At 53.1% G+C, this 15353-nt stretch overlaps 1 protein-coding gene across 8 annotated transcripts in view; it reads left to right on the top strand.

The window, feature by feature from the left end:
• The window catches only part of SAMD11 (sterile alpha motif domain containing 11), a 218006-nt gene that overhangs the window by 188393 nt on the left and 14260 nt on the right, over positions 1–15353 (top strand). For all 8 annotated transcript variants that reach the window (XM_029913542.1, XM_024201646.3, XM_024201647.2 and 5 more), the window contains 3 exons: positions 7943–8058; positions 8674–8752; positions 9454–10154. In XM_029913542.1, coding sequence (XP_029769402.1) covers positions 7943–8058; positions 8674–8752; positions 9454–10154 — 896 coding nt within the window. The remainder of the gene's footprint in view (positions 1–7942; positions 8059–8673; positions 8753–9453; positions 10155–15353) is intronic.

Genomic DNA, 15353 nt, shown 5'->3' with positions numbered 1-15353 from the left:
GGGATCAGGTCAGTTCACAAATATAGTGGATTTGCTGGCAAGAATAATTAGCCACTCAAGAATTCATCTATTAGTTATGGCAAGCGGGAAAAACCCACACCGGCAACCCCGGTTTATTTATCAAGGTGGCACCACATTTTTTGCAGAGGACGAATTTGCATCCGTTGGGCAAAGTTTTTTTTTTTTTTTTTAATTTTCAGGGGTGAATAGGGTTGTGGAACAATTACCATGAGCTGATGAATGCTCAGGAAGATGGATGGGGCTCGGTTTTTGTCCACTGTTTGGATTCATAGTGACTGGTCAGCAGTGGGTCTGGTGGTCTGAGCACAGGACAGGGAGCCAGGTGTCTCGCTGGGAGGCCAAGGGCCACGTTCCCAAAGCGCACGTACATAAGGCATCCGTTTCCAAACGCACAACTCCAAGATGTGCGTGGATCCCAGGAGCGTGGCCTCCGCGGTGAGGGGAGCCACACGGATACCTAGATAAATAGATGCGCACACAGTGCATATGCACTGTTAGAAGATAAAGCCCAATTCTCTCTGTAGCAGGGAGCAAGTTGCTTCACCTCTGACCTACCTAAAACTAACTTACCTTCCAAGGGGGTTTGTGTGTATTTTAAGGATCAAGCTAGAGAGTTTGGAGTCTAGATCCAGACTTTTCCAAGCTCCAGGATGTTTGGTTTCAGACCCAGAATTAAAGGGTGCCCAGATCTGGGAGGTGTGTTTGTAAAGATGGGGTCTCGATTTGTGAAGATTGGTTAGTTGAATGTTACTAAAGGGCTTGGAAAAGTTTGGATCTAGATTCCAAACTCTCTAGCTTGACCCTGCTCCTCCCCCCCCCCCCCCCCCCCGTATAATGCTATGCCCCATGTGAAATGGGAAGGAGGAAGGAGACCACCCTCTCTGGAGATGAGGGATTGGTTTTGGCTCTGTTTTGGATCCACTGAGTTTCCTCGGTGGGTTTCCTTGCTTGTTTTTGCTGGAGAGACATTTGGCTTCCCAGTTTCCTACACGGGGTGCTAGGCCCTCTGGTTTATCCTGTGGCACCTACTGCTAGTCACTAACTACATCCTCATTTGAACAGAAGCGTCTTCATCAGACCAGGCTCTGCATATGCGTGTGTAATAAATGACCCACTAGGTTCCAAGCAGAGCCCGCCAAACCTCAAATCTGAACCAGTCTTCAGAGGTGAAAGGCGAGTGCTTTCATCTGCTGCTCTGTCTATTCCTATCGGGCTGTGTGTTCTTTTCTATCCGCCTCCGCCCTTCAGGGGTGGTCTCAGGAATTTGGCCCGGCTCTGTGATCGGGGAGGTAGAGTGGAAAGGGGAGGTTAGCATTCCCCTCTCTTCTGGAAAAATGTTTATACCCCGCATCTGAAGTGCATTGTACAGGTGATCAAAATAAGGCTGGCCGATCCATAAACCATCTCTGCAGATGGATGAAACCAGACGGTTTATGTGACACTTCAGATTCGTGTGTGTGTTTTGTGCTCATGTGGAGCTGTACTTTGTCCAGTGGCTAACACTGCACGGCATCAGAGACTTGGGGTGGGGGGCGTAATTCATTCTGGGTTTTCATTTATCATTTCCCAGGGAGCACATAAAATAATGGGAGGTGGAAGGTGCGGGGGAGCTGAGTTAATAAAGAATAGTGAAAAACCCCAGGTGCTGGGAAATCATCATGTGTTTGGCTCCCTGGCAGTTCGAAGGGGGAAGGCTGAAAATCAGCACACCCATCGGTAGCTCCTTGAATCCCAGTGGCGGGCCGACTGGCCTTTGGTTAGCAGGTAGCTGTGAAACGCTGGGGCCAAACTCTGAAGTCCTTCCTCAGGCAAAATTGTCCTCAAAGGCAATGGAAGTTTTGTCTTAAAAACTTAGTGAGGATTTCAGAATGTGCCTCTTTCCCAATGCTGCTGCTACTGCTGCCTTTAACTCTGGGCCAGGCCTGGCACCCCTCAGCTCCTGCATTGCCCGCTTCCTTCTCTTGATCTCGAAGGGCTTCCTTGGCTCATCTGTGTACCCGGGCCTCTGTCGGGCTTTTTTGCACTCTAGCTCTCTTCTTTGCACACCTCGCCCAATTGCAATCCCTCCCAAGACTTTCCCCCAGTGAACTCAGCATTCGTCACTTTCTGGCCTGGTCTACATGAGATTTCCCCCAAAATTCAAACCAGTTTTCAAGCTGTCTGGGGCCATAGCCCAGACCAGGATCCAGGTGGCCTGGTGTGGTTTGACTGAACTGATTTTAAAACCGGTTAGAATTTCCCCCAGCCCCTCCTTGTCTAAAGCTATTTCTATCATCCCATCATGTGGTACATGTCGTCTAGTTGGTGCATGTCTCCTTGTACCTAGAGACCCCAAACATGTTCTTCAAAAAACCCTTTTGGTTTATTTAGTTTCCCTCCCTGGTGCAGCAGGAGTCTGTGGACGGGTATTAAAACTGCCTGCTGCAAACCAGCCAAGAGCTGTGTGCCAATTGCCCATTACCTCAGGTTTAAAGTGTCTCTTCCTATCAGAAGCAAAGCAGAATAAAGTGGAGCTCTCGTGCATTTTTCCCCCCTCCCTCCTACCCTCTCTAAATTTATTTCCATGCCTTGCCGCTTTCAATCTGTGTTTCCTGACCCTCTCAGATCCCCAGTCTCCGCTCCTGCAAGCCGGCAGCTCTGGATTTGGGAGGACGAGATGGGGTTAATATGGAATGCTTGGTTTTAACAGTATAATGTGTAACCCCATAATGACTTTAAATATTGATTATTTGAAGGCCATTAGCGCTTATTGTTAAAGAAAAGTCAATACTTTTTAAGCCTTGTGAACCATTTGTCTCCTGTTAAAGGACATATCAAATTTAGCAGCATGCAGTGCAAATCCCCTAATACCCTACACACAAGCCTCCAGCTGGCATATATGTATTTTTTTAAAAAAGAGGAGAAAGATGCTGTAACAGTGCATGCAGAAGTGCTCTCTGCGAAACAAGGACGGGGCTTAACAAACGTAATTGGCAAGGGCTAGGTTCAGGTTCTCGGGGGACAGAGCTGTTACTCAGTGGTTTCTCAGTCCTTACTCCTGTGGGAGTTTTACCCGAGTAAAGGCTGAGGTGTAACTGAGCAGGGATCTCAGGATTTGGCCCAAGGTTTTTATTTTCAATGTGAGCTCTGTATGCAAGGTGGCCTTGGTTATTGGCTTGGCTATGGACTCTTTCACCCCTGGGTCACTGGTTCAGTATAATTCTTTACTATCTGGCCTGTGTAGAAGTAGCTGGTGGATCTCCCTCTAGGAGGTCTCCATATCCCCAAATCTACCAGTACAATTGGTGTTAATTAGCACGCTCGCTGCCATTCTTAGCTAGTCATCTCTCACTCTTGCAAGTGGCCCTTCTGGGTCAGGATTGGGGCCCAGGGCACATGGGAGGTTGCAGGGCCACGCTGCAGTTCGTGAGTACAGAGAGGATTGGGTTGGGGTAAGGGAGGATTCAGACTCTGCTCAGAATGATGCTCCTCAAGACCACAGTGTTCATTGCCGTAAAGTGTCCCGCTTCCTGACTTGCTTTGTGCCGAGGGCCCCATTAAGAAATGGGCACAGCACCACACTGGCGGGGATGTTTCTTGGGCACCGTCTCCCAGTGACGTCCTTCCCAGTATTTCCAGTTTGTTAAGGAGATGCTAAACTGTGATCTCTCTATGGGGGCTCTGCTCCCCGATCATATGCATCGCGTGTGTGATCTGCGGAACTGCACCAGGGTTGACACTAGCCTCCCGATTACTCCAGCTACAGCTGCTTGTTTTGCAGCATTAGATATTGGGAAGGTGATGGGGGTACATGCACCTAACTACCCTGCCCCTTAGCCCAGTTTTGCAGACTAAAGTGCTTGGTGAGCTGTGGGGACGTAGGTACTTGACTCCAGTTCGCCTGTGGCTCAGGAGTGGATGCCGGCTGATGCGCAGAGTTGTGGCAAAGGAGGAGGGCTGTGATGAGTCAGGCCAGGTCTGTCCACCTGGAACCTCTGACTTCCCAGCTCTGGTTTCAGAGTAGCAAAGCTGGTTGCATAGCGGTATTAATAATGGGAGCGCTGACTGGGTCACAATCCTTTTCCTTCTCACCTCGCCCTGCTCCTCCTTCCCCTATGTGGGTGTGGCTTTCAGCCCACTGCCTAGCCCTAGCCCTTACTTATGGCCACAGACTCGAAGAACTCTGCAAAGTTCTGTTTACATTGCAAATGCTGCTGTTATCTGGCCACCTCGCCTGACATGACTAAAGCACTGTTTTGTGGCATAGACAGGGCCCGGCCCTGTTTTTAAAATTCCTGGGCTTGTTCCCTGACACAGTTGCGTTTGTAGTGTAGACAGGACCTCCCTCCTCTAGCTGCAAGGAGCCCCCAAAGCTTACCCCACAGAGCCCTCTACAGCCTCTCCTTTAACATTTCCCTGTAACTCCTGTGGCCTGGCGTGCCCTATAAATTCAGCTAGCAGCACCCTCAGGTACCGCAGGGCCAGCATCTCCCTCCTTCCCCGGGATTATTTCTTACCTCCATACCTAACAGTGGCCAGCCCACGGTCGCAGGTGATCAGCGTGCCTGTAAAGGAAGGGAAGTGGGGCCTATTACATGGCTTCTGGAACCGAGTACACGATATAGAATGGGAACGAACGGAAAACAGCGGAGGGCAGGCGAAGGCCTCCGAGATCAAAGCTCGGCCCTGTAAGGTGACATTGTGCTGCTGCGGAAGTGAAGGGCCTTTAATTTTGTAGTGCACGGCCCTGATCCCCACAGAGAGCTTCCTCATCCCTATCGCAGAGTGTCTCTTGCCAGCTAAAATGAGGCGCTGCCGCCACTCCCTTTGTTTCTAACGTTTCCTTGCGAGCCCTTTGTGCAGCCTGCACCTGGGGCTTATGTGCCACGGCGTCTCCTAGTCAGACTCCCCTCCTCTGTGTTTATAAAAGGCAGGGAGGCCACGCAATAGTTAAAAGCTACTTGATTTCCTAAATTGCTTCTTATAAAACGAACAGCCCGTCTGCCAGGCTCGTCTCCCCATGATTACGGCTAATTACGATCGAACCGACACCTCCTAGCCCCCGTCATGCCGCTTTAATTGTCCGTTATTCATCTGCAGGCTGTCCGGGGTGGCAAAGCACTTGGCAGCCCAGCGACCGAGGCCTCAGCTAATTGTGAGGCCTCAGGGATTAGGGCAGGTGATTACACACTTCATGGTGTAATTACATAAGCATCGCTTGGCTGCTGCCCCGCGCTGAGCCGAAGGTCACGCGCTGCGTTACCTGAGATTAATTGGAGCTGCCACTGAAGCGCGAGGCGCTGGCGGAGCGGTTATACGATTAGCATTAACATTTCAACAGCGACGGATCGATCTGTGGCTCTCCTCCAGACAGAGCGAGCTGTGCAATTAGTTTAGAGGAGAGCTGGGAGGGGGAGAAAGGAGAGACAGACAGAAAAGGAGGAGGGAGGGAAAGGGCAAGAGAGAGACAGACAGACAAAAAGAGTGAGGGGAGAAAAGGACGAGACAGGCGGGGAGGCAAAGACAGATGGAAATGGGTGGAGGCAGGGAGAGGGAAGTCTGATTCAGGGAAATATTTCAATCCATCCACTGTTTTGGGTCTGCATGTGTGTCGCAGCAATGGTGCTGGCTGATGGAGGGGTAGAGCCGTTTCAGGGAGATCTAGGGAGGGGAGAGAAGAAGGAGACGCCCCCCCCCTTCCCCTGCTGTTGGAACAGTTTTGGAAATCGGGCGAAGCTGTACGAACCAGAGTGATAACGCATCCCCAGCAGTGTGGGGGCAGGGAAACAGCACAGTGCTTGACTTTGCCTCTAGATGCCCCGGTGAAGGTAATAATGTTCTAAGTGGCCATCAAAGGGAATTAAGAGATGCGCAGCCGGAAACCAGAGATTTGCTTGCAGGCTTCCCAGGCAGATCTGACTAATGGAAGAGACCTTGGCTCCTATTTGCTTCCTGCGGGCTTTACCTGGCCTGCTCTCTGGTGGTGTCTCCCTCCCCCTACCTTCCACTTCGGTTACTATTAGCTAGAGTCAGGGCTAAGGCCAATGTGCTGTATTGTCGTCCTGCATCATGTTCAGGCATGGGACCCCACCCTGGCTCTGCCGAGGTACCTCTCCGCTCACCAGCAGCGCCCCCTGCTATGCCAACCCTCTCTCCGGCTCTGCCAGTCCACTTCAACACTCACCTGCACTAGGCCCCACCAGAGCTCTGCCAGTGCACCTTGCCTCCGACCTGCAGCAGCCCCTTGTCTCCAGAGAAGAGGCTGCCAGTCATACCAAGCAGGGTAGTGGTTGGATAACTGTTAGGGTCCTCACTGAGACCCTCACCCCCAAAACTATCAAATATCTTTTGACTTGTAACATAGTCAAGTTTTAACTGAGGTTTGCTGAGGTGAAAGACAAGTGCTAGCCGGTGCTGACCTGTGCACCCCTTGCCCAGCCAACTCCCAGCGTACGTCCCAGCAGAGCCAAATCTCTGGGAGCGGGAAGCTGGGAAGCAGGTGGGATCTGTTTCATTGCCCTGCGTACAGATTTGTATTGTCGGCTCCTCTTTTATCCCCTTCAGTTTTTTCTTTATCAAGTTTTGCAAATAAAGAACGAAATTCAACCCCAAACCTGCCAGCGCGGATAGCCTCCCGAATCTCCATTCACGCCGTGGGTCAGTTCTGGGAACGAGTGACATAGCAGCGGGTGTGTGGGTAACAACGGAGCCAATGCTAGGAGCCGCTGTGTCCACCTCCTCCCCACCTTTGACACCCTGATACTGTGAGCTGCTGTGACCTCCCCCACCAAACTTTCATTCACATCAGGACCTGCGAGACCCTGAGTGTCTGCGCTTGGCTCCGTGTGGATACTGGCCCCATGAGCATCAATGACACTCAGCTCAGTGGGGGCAGAGGGCTCACGTCCCCTGTGAGATTGGGGCGGATGGTGCTGGTGGCTGCTCAGTGGGAAAGGAATGGGCAGCTCCTGGCCTGTTCCTCCTCCGCTCTGCTTTGTTTTAATTCATCAAATGTTGTGTTTTCTTCACTCTGTGGTCGTCACAAAGCAGGAGCCTCTCTGGGGCCGGAACAGCTGGCTGGGAAACCCATGGTCAATGGGAATATCAGAAGCTTTTGGAGGAGCAGGGCAGGAGAGGGAATGGCAGACCCAACTGTCTGTCAAAGTGCAGCATGTGCACGCCCTTGTGCTGGTGTGAGCACCCGGGTCCAGCCAGCAGGAGTCTCACGGCGAACTCCTTTGTCTCAAGGCAAGCACAATTTTTGAGCCATCTGTATAGCGTCCTGGAGAGCATTCCCTCTAGGTCGCTCACACAGCAAGTGTGGGCCTGCTGCTCGGCTGCATCTATCTCCAGGGGGATCTCTCTCTGCCCTTAACTCAGGCACAGCACCCACTGGCTTCAGGGAGAGTTTTGCTTAGATGAGAACTGAGCAGAGACTTTGAGCTACAGCCCATTCTGTAATGTAATGTCCTTGGGGCTTTTACAAACCAGTCAGACACAGCTTCTGTCCCAAAGATCGTATAGTCCAGCTCAGGCACGTACAAACAAGGGAAGGGGGTGCAATTAGTGTGTGTGTGTGTAAGAGAGGAACCACTGTGCATGAGACAGCCGGTGCATTATGGAGTTGCAGGCTGCTGAGCATGAGGATTCAGGTTCTAATGGTGGCAGTTTGCTGGCAGACCAGCCTGTATCAGTCTTACTTAGAAAGAGACTGAGCTAGAGGCTGTCCTTTAACATGCAGGTGTCTTTCTACAGGTGTGCCCCAGCTGTACTTGTAGAGGGGTGTGTATGTGTGTGTGTATATATGTCAGAGAACACATAGTACAGCATGCTGGAGCGCCCGCTGAGACATGGATCTCCTTGCTGAGCGAAGCTCACGCTCGGACTGCTGCGATCAGCACCGGGCAGTGCTAAATCTCTAAATCTCTTCCATTTTCTTTAGGGACATGTCCCACCCACCGCCTCTGCTGTCACCCCAGAATGCCCCCCACATCGCGCTAGGGCCTCACTTGAGACCTCCCTTCCTGGGGGTGCCTTCAGCTTTGTGCCAGACGCCAGGTGAGTGCACGGGTGACGGTCCACGTGGCATGTGGGAGGAGAGGGCTGTGTTGTCGCTCGTTGCCACAGCCCTGCCTTGGGAGCATCCCAGAGCTGCCTCACCCCAGTGGATGCACTGGTGGGTGCTTTGCCCTCTCCTGTGGCTCCCGAATGCACCTCCTGTGGCCATTCAGCTCCACTGGCCCGTATAGAGGGGAGCAGGCAATGCCATCTCCCTGGTCCCTTTGGTGTGTCTAGCCCCACAGCAGTGCTAGCAGAGAGCAAGACCTGCACTTGGCCTGGCTCACGGGGGGGACAGGCTCCTTGCACCAGGCAGCCGCAGCCTGGTGTGCCTATTACATTGTACAGCCTGAATGAGGTGGAACAGCAGGAATAGAGTCGGCTATGAAGTCACCCTGTGGGAGCGTTACAGGAAATCTTTTGGCATAGCTAGGGTCTTGTGAGCTGCAGGAAATCACATCTGTGTTGCTCACTGGGATTGCAGCAAGGACAGTTCCCCCAGAATGGAGAGGGATCTTTCGGAGGGAGCAGTTCTGTGGCCACATGTCTGGCCCCGCAGCGAGTGAGTGCTGCCATGTATAACCCTGCATCTGTCATGCTTTCCCCTGCCCACAGGTTACGGGTTTCTGCAGCCGGCACAAGCAGAGATGTTTGCACGGCAGCAGGAGATGCTGCGGAAACAGAATCTTGCCAGGTATGGAGCGCTGCCCCAGAGGAGCTCCCTGCATGTGAGCCTGCCTGTCCTTCGGGCTAGATTTCCGTCCCCTTTTGGCCTTCTTCCTGGCCCCAGCCAGAATAGGGTGTGACCTTGGTGCTATATGGGCAGCCCGGGGGAAGGAAGCCCTCCCTCTCCAGGACAGGTACAGCATAGGCAGCGACAGTGTGAGTTTTCTCCACTCAGAGAGCCTAGTTCAGCCCTCACCCCATCCAGTGCTTGGCCTCTCTGCTGAGACAACCATTATGCAGGTGGTTTTTCTGATTGGAACCCTTTGGATGTAACCTGAGACCGCCAGACTCATTACACTTGGGCTTCTAAGGAGTGAGACGGTGAGAGCTTTCGGTGCTGCCTGCTGGGTGTGAACCCGTGACGTAGGGGTGAAAGGCTCTGTATCCCGTTACCAGCACCTCTCAACCAGCCAGCCCTGCTGCTAGGAACTTGCCAAGGAGCCCGGTTCGCACAGGGGACGACGGTGGTGGATGGAATCCGGACTCCCTGCCTTGGATTGTGCAGCAGAAATAGGGCAATGTCAGAGGGAAATTAATTGAAACAATATAAGGGCGTGAAAACCACCCGCGCACCAAACTCGGCCGTAGGCCCTTGAGCGCCAAAGCTGCAGCTGCTAGTGCACGAGGAGTTGATCTTCAAACCCTACTCATTTTTCTCTCCCTGTTTAGGCTTGAGATGTCGGCCGAGATCATCCGCCAGAAGGAGCTGGAGAATCTCCATCGACAGAGGCTACTGGCCGGCGACCCGCTGAGCCTGCACCCGGGCTTACCCCAGGACCACCCGGCCTTGCGGAACATGCACGACATCCCCGAGGGGCACCCTCTGAGGGACGAACTTTCCCGGAGGAATGCCATGCTGGTGCTCCGGCACAACAACACGCCGCTGCTGTCGCTCAACCATGGGGTCCCCAGCACCACCCCGCCCAAGGAGCAGGGCCGGAGGGGGAGCCGGAAATCAGTGCACCACCGGGCCGAGCCTCCGGGTCTGCACGAGGCCAAGGAGCTGGCCGAGCCCCGGGCCCGGGATGGCGTGCCCGACTGCAACGACGAGGAGATGAAAGACTCGGAGAGCGATGCTGAAGTGAGCGACGAGAAGCCGGAGAGCCTGAAAGCTGAGAGCAGCAGCTCAGCCAGTGAACTCAAAGAGTGCAAAGAGACAAGCAAGGTCTACGAGGGGGCCAAGGAGCTGAGCGAAGTGTCTTCTGGCCAGAATGCCCCCTGCAGCTCCTCAAGCACTGAGTCACCCAGCCACCTGCTCGGCCCAGGCATCAATAAAAATGAGGTGAAATACCTCCCTCCGGCCTCCATCCCACCACCTCAGCCGCTGCCCTTCGGATTCCCTTATACAATGAGCCCCTATTTCCACGCAGGTAGGTGAGAGCCTGATAGCTATAGGGGGAACCGGCATGGCAGGGGGCCTTGGCAGAGTATCGATTTTACAGGTTGTTAAGAATGGGACTGATAATCTATTCATGGTGCATCCGGCTCTGCGGGATTTGAGCATCTAGAGTTAAAACAAACAAACAAAAATGAATGTCAAGGATCCAGCTTGAAACAAAATAACTGAGAGGTCATAAAGAGACCACTAATTAATCCAGAGATGGAACCAGGCTGGGGTGAGCCACAAACACGTGAGAAGGGAAAAGGGCAAATATTAGACCCAAGTAGACATGGACCTTGGATGGTGCAGCAGTTAGGAAGAATGTGAGAATGGCCATACTGGGTCAGACCAAAGGTCCATCTAGCCCAGTATCCTGTCTTCTGACAGTGGCCAATGCCAGGTGCCCCAGAGGGAATGAACAGAACAGGGAATCATCAAGTGATCCATCCCCTGTTGCCCACTCCCAGCTCCTGGCAAACAGAGGCTAGGGACACCATCCCTGCCATCCTGGCTAATAGCCATTGATGGACCTATCCTCCATGAATGTATCTAGTTCTTTTTTGAACCCTGTTATGGTCTTGGCCTTCACAACATCCTCTGGCAAAGAGTTCCACAGGTTGACTGTGTGTTGTATGAAGAAATACTTCCTTTTGTTTGTTTTAAACCTGCTGCCTATTATTTTCATTGGGTGACCCCCTAGTTCTTGTGTTATGAGAAGGAGTAAATAACACTTCCTTATCTACTTTCTCTACACCAGTCATGATTTTATAGACCTCTCTCATATCCCCCCTTAGCCATCTCTTTTCCAAGCTGAAAAGTCCCAGTCTTATTAATCTCTCCTCATACGGAAGCTGTTCCATATCCATAATCATTTTTGTTGCCCTTTTCTGAACCTTTTCCAATTCCAATATAGCTGAGATTCAAAGTGTGAGAACATAAATGTAACTGAAGGCGAATTCTTGCCCCCTTAGGTTTGTAAGTGCCTGGCTGGAAGCTGTGGGCTGAGCGTTTGACTGGGGGGTATTGGCAAAGCTAATGATACGGTGGTAGGAAAAATGCCATGCTGTGTTGAGCTGTATGGATAAGCATGACGTCCTCACAGAGCAGAGGGGATGGTCTACATGGAGTTGGCTGGACCTTATGTGAGAGCCTCGGTTCCAGACAGACATTGATAAATTGGAGAGGGCTTCAGGGAAGGGCAGCAAAGATGATTAAGGGCTTGGAGGGATTGACCTGTGAGGGAAAAGTCTGGAAGAATTAAATATATATAGCTGGGCTAGAAGATAACCAGGCTTGTGGAGAGGTGGGATCCTCTCAGTGTTTGAAGGAGGTGCAAGGATTGTCTGGGGCATAGGCGCCAACTTTTCCCGGCGCTGGTGGGTGCTCGAGCCCCGCCCCGATTCCACCCCTGCCCCGCCCCCATTCCACCCCCTTCCCCAAATTCCCTGCCCCAACTCCGCCCCCTCCTTGCCCCTATTGGACTCCTTCTCCTAATCCCTGTCCCGGCCCCGCCTCTTCCCCAGCTCCTCCCTTGAGCGCGCCGCGTTCCCGCTCCTTCCCCCTCCCTCCCAGCGCGAAACAGCTGGGAAGGAGAGGGGAGAAGCGGGACACAGTGCGCTCAGGGGAGGAGGTGGAGGCGGAGGTGAGCTGGGGTGGGGGGTGAGCGGGGCGAGGAGCTGCCAGTGGGTGCAGAGCACCCACCAATTTTTCCCCATGGGTGCTCCAGCCCTAGAGCACCCACGGAGTCGGCGCCTGTGGTCTGGGATACTCGTAGGAGACATGCCTAAATGTAACAGGACAGAGATGAGCAAGGGAAAGCTTTTTAGGGTGGGCAGCTGAAAAATAGACATATGAGACAATCTCCCAGGGCACTGCAAAGCCCATTGCTAGTGTTACAGCTAGACATACCGCTCAGGAATGTACTGCAGGAAGCAGTCCTCTCTGACAGCTGGTGGAGGACGGCCTGGAGTATCTGCTAGGTCTTCGCCAAATCTACATTCCCTGTATTTCCATAGTCTGATGAGGGGGAAATGCAGAATTAAGGCTGGAGCTCCCTCCGTCCCATTGTGCCTGGGGCATCTCCGGATGCCAGGCAGCATTACCTCCTGCATGTGGATCCATACCTTTGGGACAGAGATTCAGGAGGTCCCCAAACAGTGATTCCACCTCCTTGGCCAGCCTCTTGCCCTGGAAAGTCACGTGTTGTCACCTGACTGTGTTCCCATGGCAACCTCCTGTATACCTCAGAGAAATCTCTGATGTGTTATTAACTTTAAGCTTCAGCGAGGGAACTCAACGGAGCAGGGGCTGTTGATTTACCCCAGCTCTCTGCAGACAGAAGGAGCGTGTCAGGACAAAGCGGAAGGGTATGCATGTAGGGATGGGGGGTGTGATGACTCAGGTCATCATCCCCCCAAGAGGCATCGGAGTGGATGACCCCCCCCCCCCCCCCGCCGTATGCCCTCCATCAGGAACATCAGCTTTGTCACCGCAAGAAACAGCAGCTCCTCTGTGGTTATTGTCATGTGCCCAGCCCTGTTCCGGCAGAGACAGAGATGGGTTTGGTGAACTCTCGCCCCCGTGACCTTCCGATGCCTTTCCAAAGGAGAGGGACTGGTTGTTTGGAATCCAACCGATCTGTCCCCCCCAACAGCAAGGTTTAAGGAAGGACAATAGGGTCACGCACGCGTGATAGAGCCGTCACTGAGGCGACTGCCAGCCCGCGGGAAAGCACGTTCTCTGTGTCCCGTGCCTGGCTCTTAAAATGGGCTCTGCATTCTGCTGCACGTGGAGGGAGGTGTGCACCACCCGGGGCCGCCACTGACTCACTGATGCAACACGCCGACCCGTGAGTAAAGGACGTCCCAGTGCAAGGTGGGACTTGAACTCAGATTCCCAGCCTCAGCCAGCATTACCAGCCCTGCTAGTTCGACCCAGAACCAAAGAGATGCATGGTGTAATGCCTTAGCTGAGCAGTTAGGAGCTACATGCTGCGTCCTGTGAGAGTAGGGGGGGGCAGGCCTTCTCCTTTATAAATAAATGAACCGGGCAGGACGAGTGCGGCTGCCCTTCACACGTGGGCCATTCGGAGCCACCGTCCAGCCAGAAGAAGGAAGCAATTTCTCTGGGACAAGTAGGTGGCCAGCACAATAAATATTCCTGCTGCTTGCAACAGAGGAGGCTTCCTTGTGGGAGCCTTCCCCTCACAGTCATTTCAAGGGGGAAACGCACGGTTCTGTGCTCTGGCCACTCCATGTGCGACCCTATAGAGCAGGGTGTGGATTGCAGGTGGGAGTCCACCTCCATCAAACTATCAGAAACGAGAATGGGCCCTGGATTATTATTACTTATGATCAGGGCCCCGTTTAAACTGACCCCTCCCGTTTCGGGGATCATCGCGGTGTTGCATTGCGTGAGGGCTCTCTTGCTTTAAGCTAGCACCCCATGTATTATTATGAAAGTTGTGATTGGTATTGCATCAGTGGCCCCAGCTGTGCTAGGCACTGGTCAGACACATAGGGCCTGTCTCTGTGGAGAGTTAGCGCACGACAGGCTGGGGAGTAAATCTACAACCCTCTAGTATGCCACTCTCTACCTGGCCGCATGGACCCTGTGCTAACATTTCCGTGGTGCAGAAACAACAGTAGGTCAGCGTGCACGATGGAACTTTTAGTGCACGGCAGCAGGGTCCACGTGGTGACTGTGTGTGTGGCAGGTGCTGCGCTGTAGATTGACACCCCAGCTCGCCGCACTGTAAATGGCCATATAGACAAGCCCATAGGAAAAGTCTATCCACGTAGGCGAGACAGATCACGGGTGGGAGGGCAAACTGAGGCCCCAGGCCACGCTGCAGGTCAGCAGGGGAGTGGGGAATAGAACTCATGTCTCCAGAACTCCTGTGCAGTGTCCTGGACCGTGCTCTCTCTCACACATCTTTATGCTACAGGTGTTTTGGGGCGCTTTGATTAACCCGGGTCCGAGGAGCGCGACCACAGATTGCCCAACCAATGGTCAGCCTTGGCCCCAGGAGGAGTTTGTGCCTGAGGACAGAAAAACAGACGTTCTCTTAAATCTTTCCTGTCCACGGGCTGCTCTTGTAGCTCACAGGGGCCTGATGGTATGCTGGACACCATGGTGAGGAGATACAGACCTGTCCCAAGGAGCTGACAATCTAAAGAGGCTGGTAGCATGACAGACCCGAGGATGGGGGAGAAGGGAAAGGAGATGGTTGGAGTCTCAGACAGCCCGGCCAGGTTTCCAGAACAGGGAGGGCTCCTCTCATGCTTTGGAGGCAGAGAACTGGTTTCTGTCCCCGATGACAAAAATATTGACGAGGCAGCCAGAGTTTGGTCGATTCCCTGAGCCGCCTCCTGGGAATCTGGCGGCTGCCGGATGACCTCATCTCTTCAAGGTTTCAGCGGAGTTGTGTTCTCGTCTTCTCCCCCCCTTCCGCTGGAAAAGGTGAAGGATGGAGTGTGCGGGAGGCTAAAATCCTTTTATTGATCCACAGTCTGGAGAGCAATTAACATGAGCCTTCCAGTGCTGCTCCATGACCCGAACTCGCAGTGGTGTGTGCACGGGGGGGGGGGGGGGGGGGGAATGCGAGAGCGATAACAAGACTGATTAAACCCATCTCTGTGTTGGCTTCTGGGCCTGTGCTGAGCTGGGAGGGGGGAGGAGGGAGCTTTGCTGCTGATGCTCTTGGCCTGATCAGATGTCTGTGCAGAAAACAGGGCCTGGCTGTCGGGACTGAGGCCCCGTTGGCAGTGAGGAGAGGCTAGCTCCTGTTCTAGCTAGCCGACAGGCCTGCTGTCTGGGCTACATTTTTTTTTTTTTTTAATTTTATGGAGATAATCCCATCTTGTAGAACTGGAAGGGATCTTGAAAGGTCATCGAGTCCAGCCCCCTGCCTTCACTAGCAGGACCAATTTTTATTTTATTTTATTTTTTTTGCCCCAGATCCAGAAGTGGCCCCCTCAAGGATTGAACTCACAACCCTGGGTTTAGCAGGCCAATGCTCAAACCACTGAGCTATCCCTCCCCCTGTCCTAGTGCTAATGCCCAGGGACACCAATATCCGTGTTTATGTCCCTCCTCTCAGGGTGCAGTGCTGGGGACTGAGGGCCTGTATTGTGTCCAGAATAGGTACAGCATGGGCAACTCCACTGTAGTCCCCCCTCCACTGCCC

The sequence above is a fragment of the Terrapene carolina genome, unplaced genomic scaffold (genome assembly GCF_002925995.2).
Source record: "Terrapene carolina triunguis isolate 2854851 unplaced genomic scaffold, T_m_triunguis-2.0 Scaffold714, whole genome shotgun sequence".
Taxonomy (NCBI): Eukaryota; Metazoa; Chordata; order Testudines; family Emydidae; genus Terrapene; species Terrapene triunguis.
The sequence above is the reverse complement of the archived record's forward strand: the minus strand, read 5'-3'. Positions and strand labels throughout refer to the sequence as shown.